The following is a 15,318-nucleotide window of genomic DNA, read 5'->3' as shown; positions in this document are numbered from 1 at the left end:
GAGAAAATTCAGATTTATCTTCATGCAAATGAGCTTCTCAGTGCAGTGGAGGCGGGGCCATGTCTGCTGCCCATCACTCCCCAGTGCTGCACCTGTATACAGTAATTGTCATCCCACCTAGTAAAACTAGGAATTAGGAAATGAATGCTTCTTAGCTGCAGTGGAGGCGGGGCCATGCTGTTAGTGACCCCGCCCCTAGAGCACCCAGCACCAAATTTGCATAAAAATAAAAAATGTCGATTTATAATCCTCTGCAATGAAGTAATGAGGATTTTTTAACACATCCCGTTACCATAGGAGCAGCGCGGCTGTTATCTCTCTTACATGGGCACAATGCTGTACGGCGCCCCCTTTACCCGCTGCCGGGAGATAATAGAGGGGGCAGAGGGTAAGGCTGCGCCAATTGTTTTACCAGCACTTAGTGTAACAAGTAAAATCCGTCCCCGCGGGGAGAGAGAGAGGGGGCGGATAATTGTTTATCACATCCACATGGGACCCTCCCTGACACCGATGCCATGGCCGGACCCCCTGGAATGGAAAGAGGGGGAACTGCATCATGTGATCACATGACTCAAGGTCTGTAGTGAAAATAGAAGTACAATGTATCCATCGCTAATGTATCCAGTGTATGTGTATGCAGATACTTTAACCCTGTCCTCCCCTCCTTAGATTTCTTATTCTTCTCCCTAGATTTACACTTTGTGCCTATTTACTCGCTTTTCTGGAGATGCCCTCGAAATGACATGCGCTTCTATAGCTTCATATGACTCTATACGTACTCTATATATAACAGCACATATTGACCCCCTATAGTAACCAATATAGCAGTGACTCTCCCTATAACCAGTTAATGTATCAGGATGCAGCGTCTGTAGATGTTGGTTATGAAGATTATTTACCCCCCCCCCCCTCTTCCTTTAGATCTATATATAATGTATATTTCATCTCCTTCTTAGATATATCCTTTTTTTGTCTATTTTGCATATTTGGAGGCTAATAGTTTGATATTATATAAACATGATCACAAAATGTCCCCTCTGTTACCGGAATGATGTGTAGTTAAAATCTGCAGCACCCCCGCAGGATAGAAGAAGTATTACAGGCTGCACATTCAGATCATTAGGTGCTTTGTATAATGCAGGACAGAAAGGAAGCAGGGGCGTAACTACAAGGGTAGCAGCCATAGCAGCTGCTATAGGACCCACAGTGTCAGGGGGCCCTGGCAACTGGGGCGCTGGGTGTGTATATGCTTTAAGTGTGATGTGTTTATATACTGATTATATCTTATATTATACTGAATATAAGATATTGTATATATGTGTGTATTTGCTGTAGGAGTGTATTTGTGATGTGCATATGACCTGTATATGTATGTGTGTATATGCTGTATGTCTGTATATGGTATTGTATGTATGTGTGTATTTTCAGGATGTGTGTGTATATGTGATGTGTATATGACCTGTATATGCATGTGTATTAACTGTATGTTCGTGTGTATATGATACTGTATGTCTGTATGTGTGTATATGCTGTATGTGTGTATATGGTATTGTATGTATGTGTGTATTTTCAGCATGTGTGTGTGTATATGCGATGTTTATATGACCTATATATATATATATATATATATATATATATATATATATATATGTGTGTGTGTATGTGTATATGTGTTGTGTATAAGCTGTATGTCTGTATATGGTATTGTATGTATGTGTGTATTTTCAGCATGTGTGTATATGTGATGTTTATATGACCTATATAAATGTGTGTGTATATGTGATGTGTATGTCTGTGTATATGATGCATAGGTGTATATGATACTGTATGTTTGTATGTATGTATGTATGTGTGTCTATGCTGTATGTATATGCTATATGCATATGCTATATGTATATTTATATGTGTGTATATACTAGGTGTGATTGTAACTTACATATGTGAGTATACACATATGTATATTTTTTAAGGAGGTCCCATTCAGAAGTCTGCAATGGGGCCCTGCCTCTCCTAGTTATGTCCGTGAAAGGAAGATAAACTTTTTGGAAGCATTCTGGTCTCCAGTTAAGACCTCCTAAGAAAGTTTTGAGGACAACCTCTGTAATAACATTGTAAACTTTGTGATATTTTGCCCACTAGATGGTGCTACATTAGCACATCCATCATAATAAATAATAGATGCGCTATGATCGCTGACCCGTCTTTGATATTTGATGATGGAGACCAGTAATTTACCTCGTTGGGTCATTACTTGGAGATTGGAGGCAGCTGTAGAATTCCCACGGGGCCTCGGTTCTGCCTCCTTTTCATTTGCCTTCTTCAGGAAGCTCCAAGGAGTGTACCACGAGTCATTGGATGGAGCGTTGGAGCGAGTCTCATTGGTCTTATTGGTCAGTCGGAGAGAGGAGAAGATGGAACCTTTCCTGTTCCTAAATGGTAAATCGGTGCTGGAGCTACTTGGGTTATTTTCCCTAATACTGAATTTTTCCAACATTTTTGGCATGTCCTCCACCTTCGATGAGTCTTGTTTCGGTCTTTGAGAAGATGCAAACCCAGAGCTGCCGCCGGTGGATGCCTTGAAGTCATGGTGGGGCAAGTGGTTGGACATGTAACTCATCTCGGTGTTGTTGGGTTTTCCGAAACTTTCTGAATGACTGTGGCTTCGCCTGAAGATAGACCCAGGAATGTCCAAGTAACTGCCCGCCGATACTGGGTTGGTCTTAGAAGATGAAATGTTTTTGGGGTTATCGGGGGCTGAACTGATGGAACGTGTGAATGATCTCTTTATTGCGTTGGATAATATGGTGAAGGCCGATTTACCCTTGTTCTCCACCTCCCTACCAGGGTCATTGTTGACATGAGAAGAAGTCTGGCCACTCATCTCCTTGACCGGAGGTCTCGGTTTCGTTGTGCTCCAGTCAAGAAGTTTTGACCTTTCCTCATTCGAAAGGATTAATTTTTTGAGCGTTGGGTTTTGGATATACCCATAATCTTCTCTTGACTTCAAGGAGCCTTCATCTTTTTTTTGGTTGGTCTCAAAAACATCATTATGTTCACAGAGGTCAACCGATAGAAGGTCATTCCCGAGGTCCATATCTCCGTAGCCCCCCTGCTTGTTCTTCTGGTTGGAATACTGATGGTTGTATATTGGGGTGGAGAATGTTGATGACCCATGTTCTCCAGGTTTCATGGGGCCACTTTTGCCCAGCAGGGCCTTGTTATGAGGTATGTATGAGGGTATGGGATGGTTTTCCTCCTCTGAGGTCTTCTGGTTCGGGACGTGGGGCTCAATGAAAGATTCAGATGGGTTTTTGTTGAACATCTGTAATAGGTGGAAAGGTGGAAAGATCAGACGATACATTCCAAAAAATAGTCATTCATTATTAAGAGGATTCAGTCATCATGAAGAACAAATCTGAATTGAGAAATTAACATGAGTGGAACTTGATAGAGTTACTACTGCAATCAGGTGTGCAGTTGAGCCTCTTGCCTCAGGCGGCAACTCTTGCAGCAAAATGGGGGGCGGCATCAGGGGCAACGTAATCTGCTACAAAGAGACACTTCAAATAGTGTCTCTTCACACCTGATGTCAGCATCAGAGACATAAAAATAACCTAATATTTTACTACTGGATGGGGAAGAGGTGGCGCCATGACCTAGCTCGCCTCAGGCAGCGAACAATTTAGGTTCACCCCTGACTTCAATGAAAGATGTAACATGCAAATAACAACCAGTACTTGCTGCAATGTAGAAAACATCCTGCTAGAGTGAAGAGGGCTCTATTGTGACTAACCTCCCCTTTAAGGGTCCGTGGAGATAGCAGGTAGTTCTAGCTATCGTTCTTGGAGAGAGGTGTAGACATACATGGAGGGTGTCCTCACCCTGCTGCACTCTTAGCTCAGTCCTCACCCTGCTGCACTCTTAGCTCAGTCCTCACACTGCTGCACTCTTAGCTCAGTCCTCACCCTGCTGCACTCTTAGCTCAGTCCTCACCCTGCTGCACTCTTAGCTCAGTCCTTACCCTGCTGTGCTCTTAGCCCTCTGCATTCAATTGCTCTATTGCCCCTCCCCTTTTTCTGGGTGACTTCTGTAGTTAATACACATAGACACAGTAAGATGAGTATATGGATGTATGATTATAGCCCTGTGTAAGTAATTACACCAGAAGTAACCAATCATATTCTAATTTCCTAAAGACGACAAGTTACCTCATCATCCGGAGAGCTGGAGCTGGAGACGTGAGATAATCGTTTAGCGATGAGAAGAGGGAAAGCTGAAAAGTATAAACATATAAGTTACATCAACTCTACAATGTTACCTCACAACAACCTAACAAAGGGCAGTATTATAGTAGTTATATTCTTGTACATAGGGGGCAGTATTATAGTAGTTATATTCTTGTACATAGGGGGCAGTATTATAGTAGTTATATTCTTGTACATAGGGGGCAGTATTATAGTAGTTATATTCTTGTACATAGGGGGCAGTATTATAGTAGTTATATTCCTGTACATAGGGGGCAGTATTATAGTAGTTATATTCTTGTACATAGGGGGCAGTATTATAGTAGTTATATTCTTGTACATAGGGGGCAGTATTATAGTAGTTATATTCCTGTACATAGGGGCAGTATGATAGTAGTTATATTCCTGTACATAGGGGGCAGTATTATAGTAGTTATATTCCTGTACATAGGGGGCAGTATTATAGTAGTTATATTCCTGTACATAAGGGGCAGTATTATAGTAGTTATATTCTTATACATAGGGGGCAGTATTATAGTAGTTATATTCTTGTACATAGAGGGCAGTATTATAGTAGTTATATTCTTGTACATAGGGGGCAGTATTATAGTAGTTATATTCTTGTACATAGGGGGCAGTATTATAATAGCTATATTCTTGTACATAGGGGGCAGTATTATAGTAGTTATATTCTTGTACATAGGGGGCTGTATTATAGTAGTTATATTCTTGTACATAGGGGGCAGTATTATAGTAGTTATATTCTTGTACATAGGGGGCAGTATTATAGTAGTTATATTCTTGTACATAGGGGGCAGTATTATAGTAGTTATATTCTTGTACATAGGGGGCAGTATTATAGTAGTTATATTCTTGTACATAGGGGGCAGTATTATAGTAGTTATATTCCTGTACATAGGGGGCAGTATTATAGTAGTTATATTCTTGTACATAGGGGGGCAGTATTATAGTAGTTATATTCTTGTACATAGGGGGCAGTATTATAGTAGTTATATTCCTGTACATAGGGGCAGTATTATAGTAGTTATATTCCTGTACATAGGGGGCAGTATTATAGTAGTTATATTCCTGTACATAGGGGGCAGTATTATAGTAGTTATATTCCTGTACATAAGGGGCAGTATTATAGTAGTTATATTCTTATACATAGGGGGCAGTATTATAGTAGTTATATTCTTGTACATAGAGGGCAGTATTATAGTAGTTATATTCTTGTACATAGGGGGCAGTATTATAGTAGTTATATTCTTGTACATAGGGGGCAGTATTATAATAGTTATATTCTTGTACATAGGGGGCAGTATTATAGTAGTTATATTCTTGTACATAGGGGGCAGTATTATAGTAGTTATATTCTTGTACATAGGGGGCAGTATTATAGTAGTTATATTCTTGTACATAGGGGGCAGTATTATAGTAGTTATATTCCTGTACATAGGGGGCAGTATTATAGTAGTTATATTCCTGTACATAGGGGGCAGTATTATAGTAGTTATATTCCTGTACATAAGGGGCAGTATTATAGTAGTTATATTCTTATACCTAGGGGGCAGTATTATAGTAGTTATATTCTTGTACATAGGGGGCAGTATTATAGTAGTTATATTCTTGTACATAGGGGGCAGTATTATAGTAGTTATATTCTTGTACATAGGGGGCAGTATTTTAATAGTTATATTCTTGTACATAGGGGGCAGTATTATAGTAGTTATATTCTTGTACATAGAGGGCAGTATTATAGTAGTTATATTCTTGTACATAGGAGGCAGTATTATAGTAGTTATATTCTTGTACATAGGGGGCAGTATTATAGTAGTTATATTCTTATACATAGTGGGCAGTATTATAGTAGTTATATACTTGTACATAGGGGGCAGTATTATAGTAGTTATATTCCTGTACATAGAGGGCAGTATTATAGTAGTTATATTCTTGTACATAGGGGGCAGTATTATAGTAGTTATATTCCTGTACATAGGGGGCAGTATTATAGTAGTTATATTCTTGTACAAAGGGGGCAGTATTATAGTAGTTATATTCTTGTACATAGGGGGCAGTATTATAGTAGTTATATTCCTGTACATAGGGGGCAGTATTATAGTAGTTATATTCTTGTACATAGGGGGCAGTATTATAGTAGTTATATTCTTGTACATAGGGGGCAGTATTATAGTAGTTATATTCCTGTACACAGGGAGCAGTATTATAGTAGTTATATTCCTGTACATAGGGGACAGTATTATAGTAGTTATATCCTTGTACATAGGGGGCAGTATTATAGTAGTTATATTCCTGTACATAGGGGCAGTATTATAGTAATTATATTCCTGTACATAGGGGGCAGTATTATAGTAGTTATATTCCTGTACATAGGGGGCAGTATTATAGTAGTTATATTCTTGTACATAGGGGGCAGTATTATAGTAGTTATATTCTTGTACATAGGGGGCAGTATTATAGTAGTTATATTCTTGTACATAGGGGGCAGTATTATAGTAGTTATATTCTTGTACATAGGGGGCAGTATTATAGTAGTTATATTCTTGTACATAGGAGGCAGTATTATAGTAGTTATATTCTTATACATAGTGGGCAGTATTATAGTAGTTATATTCTTGTACATAGGGGGCAGTATTATAGTAGTTATATTCTTGTACATAGGGGGCAGTATTATAGTAGTTATATTCTTATACATAGTGGGCAGTATTATAGTAGTTATATTCTTGTACACAGGGGGCAGTATTATAGTAGTTATATTCTTGTACACAGGGGGCAGTATTATAGTAGTTATATTCCTGTACACAGGGAGCAGTATTATAGTAGTTATATTCCTGTACATAGGGGACAGTATTATAGTAGTTATATCCTTGTACATAGGGGGCAGTATTATAGTAGTTAGATTCCTGTACATAGGGGCAATATTATAGTAATTATATTCCTGTACATAGGGGGCAGTATTATAGTAGTTATATTCTTGTACATAGGGGGCAGTATTATAGTAGTTATATTCTTGTACATAGGGGGCAGTATTATAGTAGTTATATTCTTGCACATAGAGGGCAGTATTATAGTAGTTATATTCTTGTACATAGGGGGCAGTATTATAGTAGTTATATTCTTGTACATAGGGGGCAGTATTATAGTAGTTATATTCCTGTACATAGGGGGCAGTATTATAGTAGTTATATTCCTGTACATAGGGGACAGTATTATAGTAGTTATATTCTTGTACATAGGGGGCAGTATTATAGTAGTTATATTCCTGTACATAGGGGGAAGTATTATAGTAGTTATATTCTTGTACATAGGGGGCAGTATTATAGTAATTATATTCCTGTACATAGGGGGCAGTATTATAGTAGTTATATTCTTGTACATAGGGGGCATTATTATAGTAGTTATATTCCTGTACATAGGGGGCAGTATTATAGTAGTTATATTCCTGTACATAGGGGACAGTATTATAGTAGTTATATTCTTGTACATAGGGGGCAGTATTATAGTAGTTATATTCTTGTACATAGGGGGCAGTATTATAGTAGTTATATTCTTGTACATAGGGGGCAGTATTATAGTAGTTATATTCCTGTACATAGGGGGCAGTATTATAGTAGTTATATTCTTGTACATAGGGGGCAGTATTATAGTAGTTATATTCTTGTACATAGGGGGCAGTATTATAGTAGTTATATTCCTGTACATAGGGGGCAGTATTATAGTAGTTATATTCTTGTACATAAGGGGCAGTATTATAGTAGTTATATTCCTGTACATAGGGGGCAGTATTATAGTAGTTATATTCTTGTACATAGGGGGCAGTATTATAGTAGTTATATTCCTGTACATAGGGGGCAGTATTATAGTAGTTATATTCTTGTACATAAGGGGCAGTATTATAGTAGTTATATTCTTGTACATAGGGGGCAGTATTATAGTAGTTATATTCCTGTACATAGGGGGCAGTATTATAGTAGTTATATTCTTGTACATAGGGGGCAGTATTATAGTAATTATATTCCTGTACATAGGGGGCAGTATTATAGTAGTTATATTCTTGTACATAGGGGGCATTATTATAGTAGTTATATTCCTGTACATAGGGGGCAGTATTATAGTAGTTATATTCCTGTACATAGGGGACAGTATTATAGTAGTTATATTCTTGTACATAGGGGGCAGTATTATAGTAGTTATATTCTTGTACATAGGGGGCAGTATTATAGTAGTTATATTCTTGTACATAGGGGGCAGTATTATAGTAGTTATATTCCTGTACATAGGGGGCAGTATTATAGTAGTTATATTCTTGTACATAGGGGGCAGTATTATAGTAGTTATATTCTTGTACATAGGGGGCAGTATTATAGTAGTTATATTCCTGTACATAGGGGGCAGTATTATAGTAGTTATATTCTTGTACATAAGGGGCAGTATTATAGTAGTTATATTGTTGTACATAGGGGGCAGTATTATAGTAGTTATATTCCTGTACATAGGGGGCAGTATTATAGTAGTTATATTCTTGTACATAGGGGACAGTAATATAGTAGTTATAGTCTTGTACATAGGGGGCAGTATTATAGTAGTTATATTCTTGTACATAGGGGGCAGTATTATAGTAGTTATATTCCTGTACATAGGGGGCAGTATTATAGTAGTTATATTCCTGTACATAGGGGCAGTATTATAGTAGTTATATTCCTGTACATAGGGGCAGTATTATAGTAGTTATATTCCTGTACATAGAGGGCAGTATTATAGTAGTTATATTCCTGTACATAGGGGGCAGTATTATAGTAGTTATATTCCTGTACATAGGGGCAGTATTATAGTAGTTATATTCCTGTACATAGGGGCAGTATTATAGTAGTTATGCATTGAGCCTCTAATTATACATTTCAGGTATTTGTACATCTATATTGGCTGCATTGCGTGTATTGTACATTGGATGTTACATATAACACATATTTGGCTTTGTGAGATGTGACTTTTTCTGGGTGCGGAAGAAATATTCCATGCAGCATTTTTCAAATATTTGTTAAATTCTTCCTCTGACAGAAACAGCTTTCGGCAACGCTGCGTCTGTGGTATCAGAAAGTGTCTGAGCGCCCCCTAGACTCCGCTGTATAACACTGCCCCGATGGTCCTGTACTATTGATACATGTGTAGAGCCTTGATACTTTGTATACATAGGAATTCTTCCCTCCATAGTTGGGATTGTAGAACTCGTGTTTGTTTAGTGTCAGGACTCACGTATTTAGATTATGTATAATGGTGATATAAATGACGAATGCATGGGGGACATTCAGGGGTTAAATATTTAGCATTAGTGTAACAATATGCACAAATGGCTTTTATAATGTGTTTCTGCACGTGGGAAAAGATCCGGCATGTCATATCTACAGCGGGTGCTGACTATATACCCTAATAGACATAAGCCAATCCTCTTTATAAGAGCGCTCCCTGGTGGTGGTGATCAAAACTGCACTGTGCAATCAGAATGCATTGGTTGTGACATACACTCACCGGCCACTTTATTAGGTACACCTGTCCAACTGCTCGTTAACACTTAATTTCTAATCAGCCAATCACATGGCCGCAATTCAGTGCATTTAGGCATGTAGACATGGTCAAGACAATCTCCTGTAGTTCCAGCATCAGTATGGGGAAGAAAGGTGATTTGAGGCCTTTGAACGTGGCATGGTTGTTGGTGCCAGAAGGGCTGGTCTGAGTATTTCAGAAACTGCTGATCTACTGGGATTTTCACGATGGTCCGAAAAAGAAAAAACATCCAGTGAGCGGCAGTTCTGTGGGCGGAAATGCCTTGTTGATGCCAGAGGTCAGAGGAGAATGGGCAGACTGGTTCGAGCTGATAGAAAGGCAACAGTGACTCAAATCGCCACCCGTTGCAACCAAGGTAGGCAGAAGAGCATCTCTGAACGCACAGTACTCGAACTTTGAGGCAGATGGGCTACAGCAGCAGAAGACCACACCGGGTGCCACTCCTTTCAGCTAAGAACAGGAAACTGAGGCTACAATCTGCACAAGCTCATGGAAATTGGACAGTAGAAGATTGGAAAAACGTTGCCTGGTCTGATGAGTCTCGATTTCTGCTGCGACATTCGGATGGTAGGGTCAGAATTTGGCGTCAACAACATGAAAGCATGGATCCATCCTGCCTTGTATCAGCGGGTCAGGCTGGTGGTGGTGGTGTCATGGTGTCTTTGGGCCCCTTGGTACAACGCCACAGCCTACCTGAGTATTGTTGCTGACCATGTCCATCCCTTTATGAGCACAATGTACCCTGTAACATCTGATGGCTACTTTCAGCAGGATAATGCGCCATGTCATAAAGCTGGAATCATCTCAGACCGGTTTCTTGAACATGACAATGAGGTCACTGGACACAAATGGCCTCCACAGTCACCAGATCTCAATCCAATAGAGCATCTATGGGATGTGGGGGAACGGGAGATTCGCATCATGGATGTGCAGCCGACAAATCTGCGGCAACTGTGTGATGCCATCATGTGAATATGGACCAAAATCTCTGAGGAGCTTCCAGCACCTTGTTGTATCTATGCCACGAAGAATTGAGGCAGTTCTGAAGGCTAAAGGGGGTCCAACCCGTTACTAGCATGGTGTACCTAATAAAGTGGCCGGTGAGTGTATACACAGGGAATTATTGGGGTCCCCTGAATCCATAGGTCCCATCACTAGAAATATAAGGGCCAGAAAGTGCCTTTAATTGGATGTCCAGATATATAACGATAAAACTTAAATACAATTATTCTCTGTCCATAGGATATTGGAACCCCACATATGGGGTCCTGCAAGTGTCTTAGGGTCCCCATAAACTTGGGACCCACACTCCATCCACATAGAGCACTTCAGGGGACTTGTGGGGATCCAAGAAGTCAAACACCCAATAACCAGACACCGTTATGTGACAATGTTACAACTTTTAAAGCTCTGCTTGCTGTCACTGAATGTAAACATTTCCATTCACATGGAGAGGCTCTCAAAATCTGTACCAATCTCTTACTGTTTACAGCTGAGGGTTTGTTACTGTGTTATTACAACTCTGGTCCACTATGTTACTACTGTAAGGCAAACACAATCTTCCCTGTTGTATTAGGGTAGATACAATGGGGCTCATTTACTTACCCGGTCCAGTCGCGATCCAGCGGCGCGTTCTCCGTTGCCGATTCGGGTTCGGCCGGGATTCACTAAGGTCCGTGCGCCCGATATCCACCAGGTGTCGCTGCTGCGCCGAGGTCCGCTGGAGTTCAACTTCTGCGTCCTGGTGTATGTGAGTGCTGTTCTTTTTTGAAAAATTCTGCGTTTTTTTCCGAATCCGTCGGGTTTTCTGACGGCCACGCCCCCGATTTCTGTTGCGTGAAAGCCGGCGCCGATGCACCACAATCCAATCGCTTGCGCCAAAATCCAAGGGAAATTTGGCAAAAATTGGAAATATTTGAGAAACCCGATGAAAATGCGCGATTCGGACCCTTGTATCTACAGAAGAATTGACTTGACTGGAGACTACTGTGACAAACCCTCAGCTGTGGGATGTATACCGTCTGCTTTGGTTTCAAGGTGTGTCCGTGAAGAAGAATATTTCCTTTCTGGAAAATGGGTAAAAACTGAGATTCTATAGAGTCTGATATGATGTATAATCAATGCACTTACTGGACTGAATCTTCTGTCTCCACCTATTAGATTTATTTGCAGTCCCCATTGGTACGTTTCCTGCGTGAACAAGTGCTGAAACATAAAAGAAAGTCCGATCAAGGGGGATACTTATTGAGGGGAGAAAGGATTTTTTTTTAAATATGTTCGTTGAAAGCAATTAAAATCCCATCTTCAAGTAATGAAATCCTGTTACCTAATCCTATGTTATACTACAAAACAGCCAGCAGAGGGCACCAACACTCAGCCCATCTCCAATAAAACACAATTAACAAGTAATGAAATAATAAATGAAATAATAAAAACTTTGGTGACTTTTTTTTAAATAAAATATCTGCTTGCTGTATGTGAATGTGAATACATGTAATTAAATGTTTACATTTAGAAGAACAAAACTTGTCCAGGACTAATATAATATGACACCACATCTGAAGTCCAGATTGATACATTTTGCCTGCACTGATACATTGAAACAAATGCATTGTCAATGGAGACACTCAACACGTTTAGATGTTATTTTAGCAACCACAAAATACATTTTCGCCATAAGTGGTGGCGATGGGGGTCGGGCCTGACCCAGTGACCACGCAGATCTTGAGTTCCCAGTATTCTTTTATTTTGAAAAAAGAGGCGATACCTTATCTTGGGGTTCACATCCTTTCCTAGAGACCCTTAAAGTTGACCTCCCAAAGTGGACTACCAAAAAAAATTGTGTGGGTTGCTAGGGTGGGCTGAAGTCCAGCAGCAAACAGCAACTGAGGACTAATTCAGACAGTAAATCCAGGTGACCCTTCCCTCCATAGACAATGGGGCAGATTTACTTACCCGGTCCATTCGCAATCCAGCGGCGCGTTCTCTGCACTGGATTCGGGTCCGGCCGGGATTTATTAAGGTAGTTCCTCTGACGTCCTCCAGGTGGCGCTGCTGCGCTGAAGTTCCCCGGAACGCACTGGAATACACCGAGCCGGGCTGAGTGAAGGTAAGTGCAAGCTCCGCAACACATTTTTTGTTTTAAATGCAGCGGTTTTTCCAAATCCGTCGGGTTTTCGTTCGGCCACGCCCCCCGATTTCCGTTGCGTGCATGCCAGCGCCGATGCACCACAATCCGATCGCGTGCGGCAAAATCCCAGCGCAATTCAGGGGAAATCGGAGCAAATCGGAAATATTCGGGTAACACGGGAAAACGCGAATCGGGCCCTTAGTAAATGACCCCCATTGTGTGGAAAACTATAGGCGTGCCCTTTGGACATGCTTTGGCGACATAACCCTCGTACACAGACTGGAGGAACTTAAAGGTGACTCTCATAATGTAGGACCCAGTAACTCGTCACTTGGGGTCCCTGGCTAACGTTTAGGCACTCCCCTGATTTCACCCCTTTATGATGTTGCTACCACCCCCCAGTCAAAACATGAGGTCGGATTACCCTAGAGCAGGGATGGCGAACCTTTTGGAGACCGAGTGCTCAAACTACAACCAAAATTCACTTTTTTACTGTGAAGCGCCAACATGACAATTTAGGCAGTAACTTATTGCTACATGTTCTACCACATCTTTCAATCGAATCGGCCGCCTGAGGCCACCATTACTGTTGAAAGAAGGAGGGCAAATCAGACTCTCGTTGTAATTTCTCTCCAGGATCTCTCTGTAAAGAAAGAATGGAGAGTCCGCCTGGAACTGCAGGAAGAATTGGTCCTATTTGGTGAACTCTGTCCTGGGGCGATGGTCTGAGTGCCCACAAAAATGGCTCCGAGTGCCACCTCTGGCACCCGTGCCATAGGTTCGCCACCACTGCCCTAGAGGGTCTGTGATCACTATCCCCCCAACATCCCCCTCTGGTTCCCCTTCCCTTCCTTTATATCTTGGTTAAAACTAGAGATGAGCGAACATGCTCGTCCGAGCTTGATGCTCGGTCGAGCATTAGGGTACTCGAGACGGCTCGTTGCTCGGACGAGTATTTCCCCTGCTCGAGATCGAGCATTTAATTAAAAAAACACAGTGAAGAACAATGAAGAATAGAATAAAAACAGTGAACACAGGATCATTTAAGATAAAAACACAGTGCAGAACACAGTGCAGAATAGATTACAGATGTTCGGCACATCTGCTTACTTGTCGGGAGATACGCGCGGAACGGCGCGAACAAAATAGCATGTGAAGAACAATATATATGTGTGAAGAACACATTGCAGATGTATTTAAACATCTGCAATGTGTTCTTCACACATATATATTGTTCTTCACATGCTATTTTGTTCGCGCCGTTCCGCGCGTATCTCCCGACAAGTAAGCAGATGTGCCGAACATCTGTAATCTATTCTGCACTGTGTTCTGCACTGTGTTTTTATCTTAAATGATCCTGTGTTCACTGTGTTCACTGTGTTCACTGTTTTTATTCTATTCTTCACTGTTCTTTACATCTGCTAACTTGTCGGGAGATAATATACGCGCGGAACAGTGAAGAATAGATCGCAGATGTTTGCAAATTATCAGAAGACATTCTTTTTCAATTAAATAACACATTTTATTCCCGAACCATGGTCCCTTTGAAAAATGCTCGGGTCTCCCATTGACTTCAATGGGGCTCGTTACTCGAAACGAGCACTCGAGCATCTGGAAATGTTCGGCTCGAGTAACGAGCACCCGAGCATTTTAGTGCTCGCTCATCTCTAGTTAAAACCTGCTTTATATTGTACCAGATGCCGCTCCCGGCACTGTCCAGGATAGTAAATAACTAGTCTTACCTATAACAAAATGGAATGGGGTTGCAAAAAATATTGTCTCTGCCTCTCTCAGTCTCTGCCCCTCTCGGTCCCTGCCCCTTTCAGTCCCTGCCCCTCTCGGTCTCTGCCCCTCTCGGTCTCTGCCCCTCTCGGTCTCTGCCCCTCTCGGTCTCTGCCCCTCTCGGTCTCTGCCCCTCTCGGTCCCTGCCCCTCTCGGTCCCTGCCCCTCTCGGTCCCTGCCCCTCTCGGTCCCTGCCCCTCTCGGTCCCTGCCCCTCTCGGTCCCTGCCCCTCTCGGTCTCTGCCCCTCTCGGTCTCTGCCCCTCTCGGTCCCTGCCCCTCTCGGTCCCTGCCCCTCTCGGTCCCTGCCCCTCTCGGTCTCTGCCCCTCTCGGTCTCTGCCCCTCTCGGTCTCTGCCCCTCTCGGTCTCTGCCCCTCTCGGTCTCTGCCTCTCTCGGTCTCTGCCTCTATCGGTCTCTGCCTCTCTCGGTCTCTGCCTCTCTCCTCTCGGTCTCTGCCCCTCTCGGTCTCTGCCCCTCTCGGTCTCTGCCCCTCTCGGTCTCTGCCCCTCTCGGTCTCTGCCCCTCTCGGTCTCTGCCTCGCTCGGTCTCTGCCTCGCTCGGTCTCTGCCTCTCTCGGTC

General features: G+C 41.7%; 1 protein-coding gene across 10 annotated transcripts in view; it reads right to left on the bottom strand.

The window, feature by feature from the left end:
* Positions 1-15,318, bottom strand: part of MICAL2 (microtubule associated monooxygenase, calponin and LIM domain containing 2) — a 238,432-nt gene that overhangs the window by 35,264 nt on the left and 187,850 nt on the right. For all 10 annotated transcript variants that reach the window (XM_072118862.1, XM_072118866.1, XM_072118868.1 and 7 more), the window contains 3 exons: positions 11,958-12,032; positions 4,209-4,273; positions 2,236-3,322 (listed from right to left, as the gene is read on the bottom strand). In XM_072118862.1, coding sequence (XP_071974963.1) covers positions 2,236-3,322; positions 4,209-4,273; positions 11,958-12,032 — 1,227 coding nt within the window. The remainder of the gene's footprint in view (positions 1-2,235; positions 3,323-4,208; positions 4,274-11,957; positions 12,033-15,318) is intronic.

This window comes from Engystomops pustulosus, chromosome 7, assembly GCF_040894005.1.
Source record: "Engystomops pustulosus chromosome 7, aEngPut4.maternal, whole genome shotgun sequence".
Classification (NCBI taxonomy): domain Eukaryota; kingdom Metazoa; phylum Chordata; class Amphibia; order Anura; family Leptodactylidae; genus Engystomops; species Engystomops pustulosus.
Note: the sequence above shows the minus strand (reverse complement) of the source record. Positions and strands in the feature narration are given on the sequence as shown.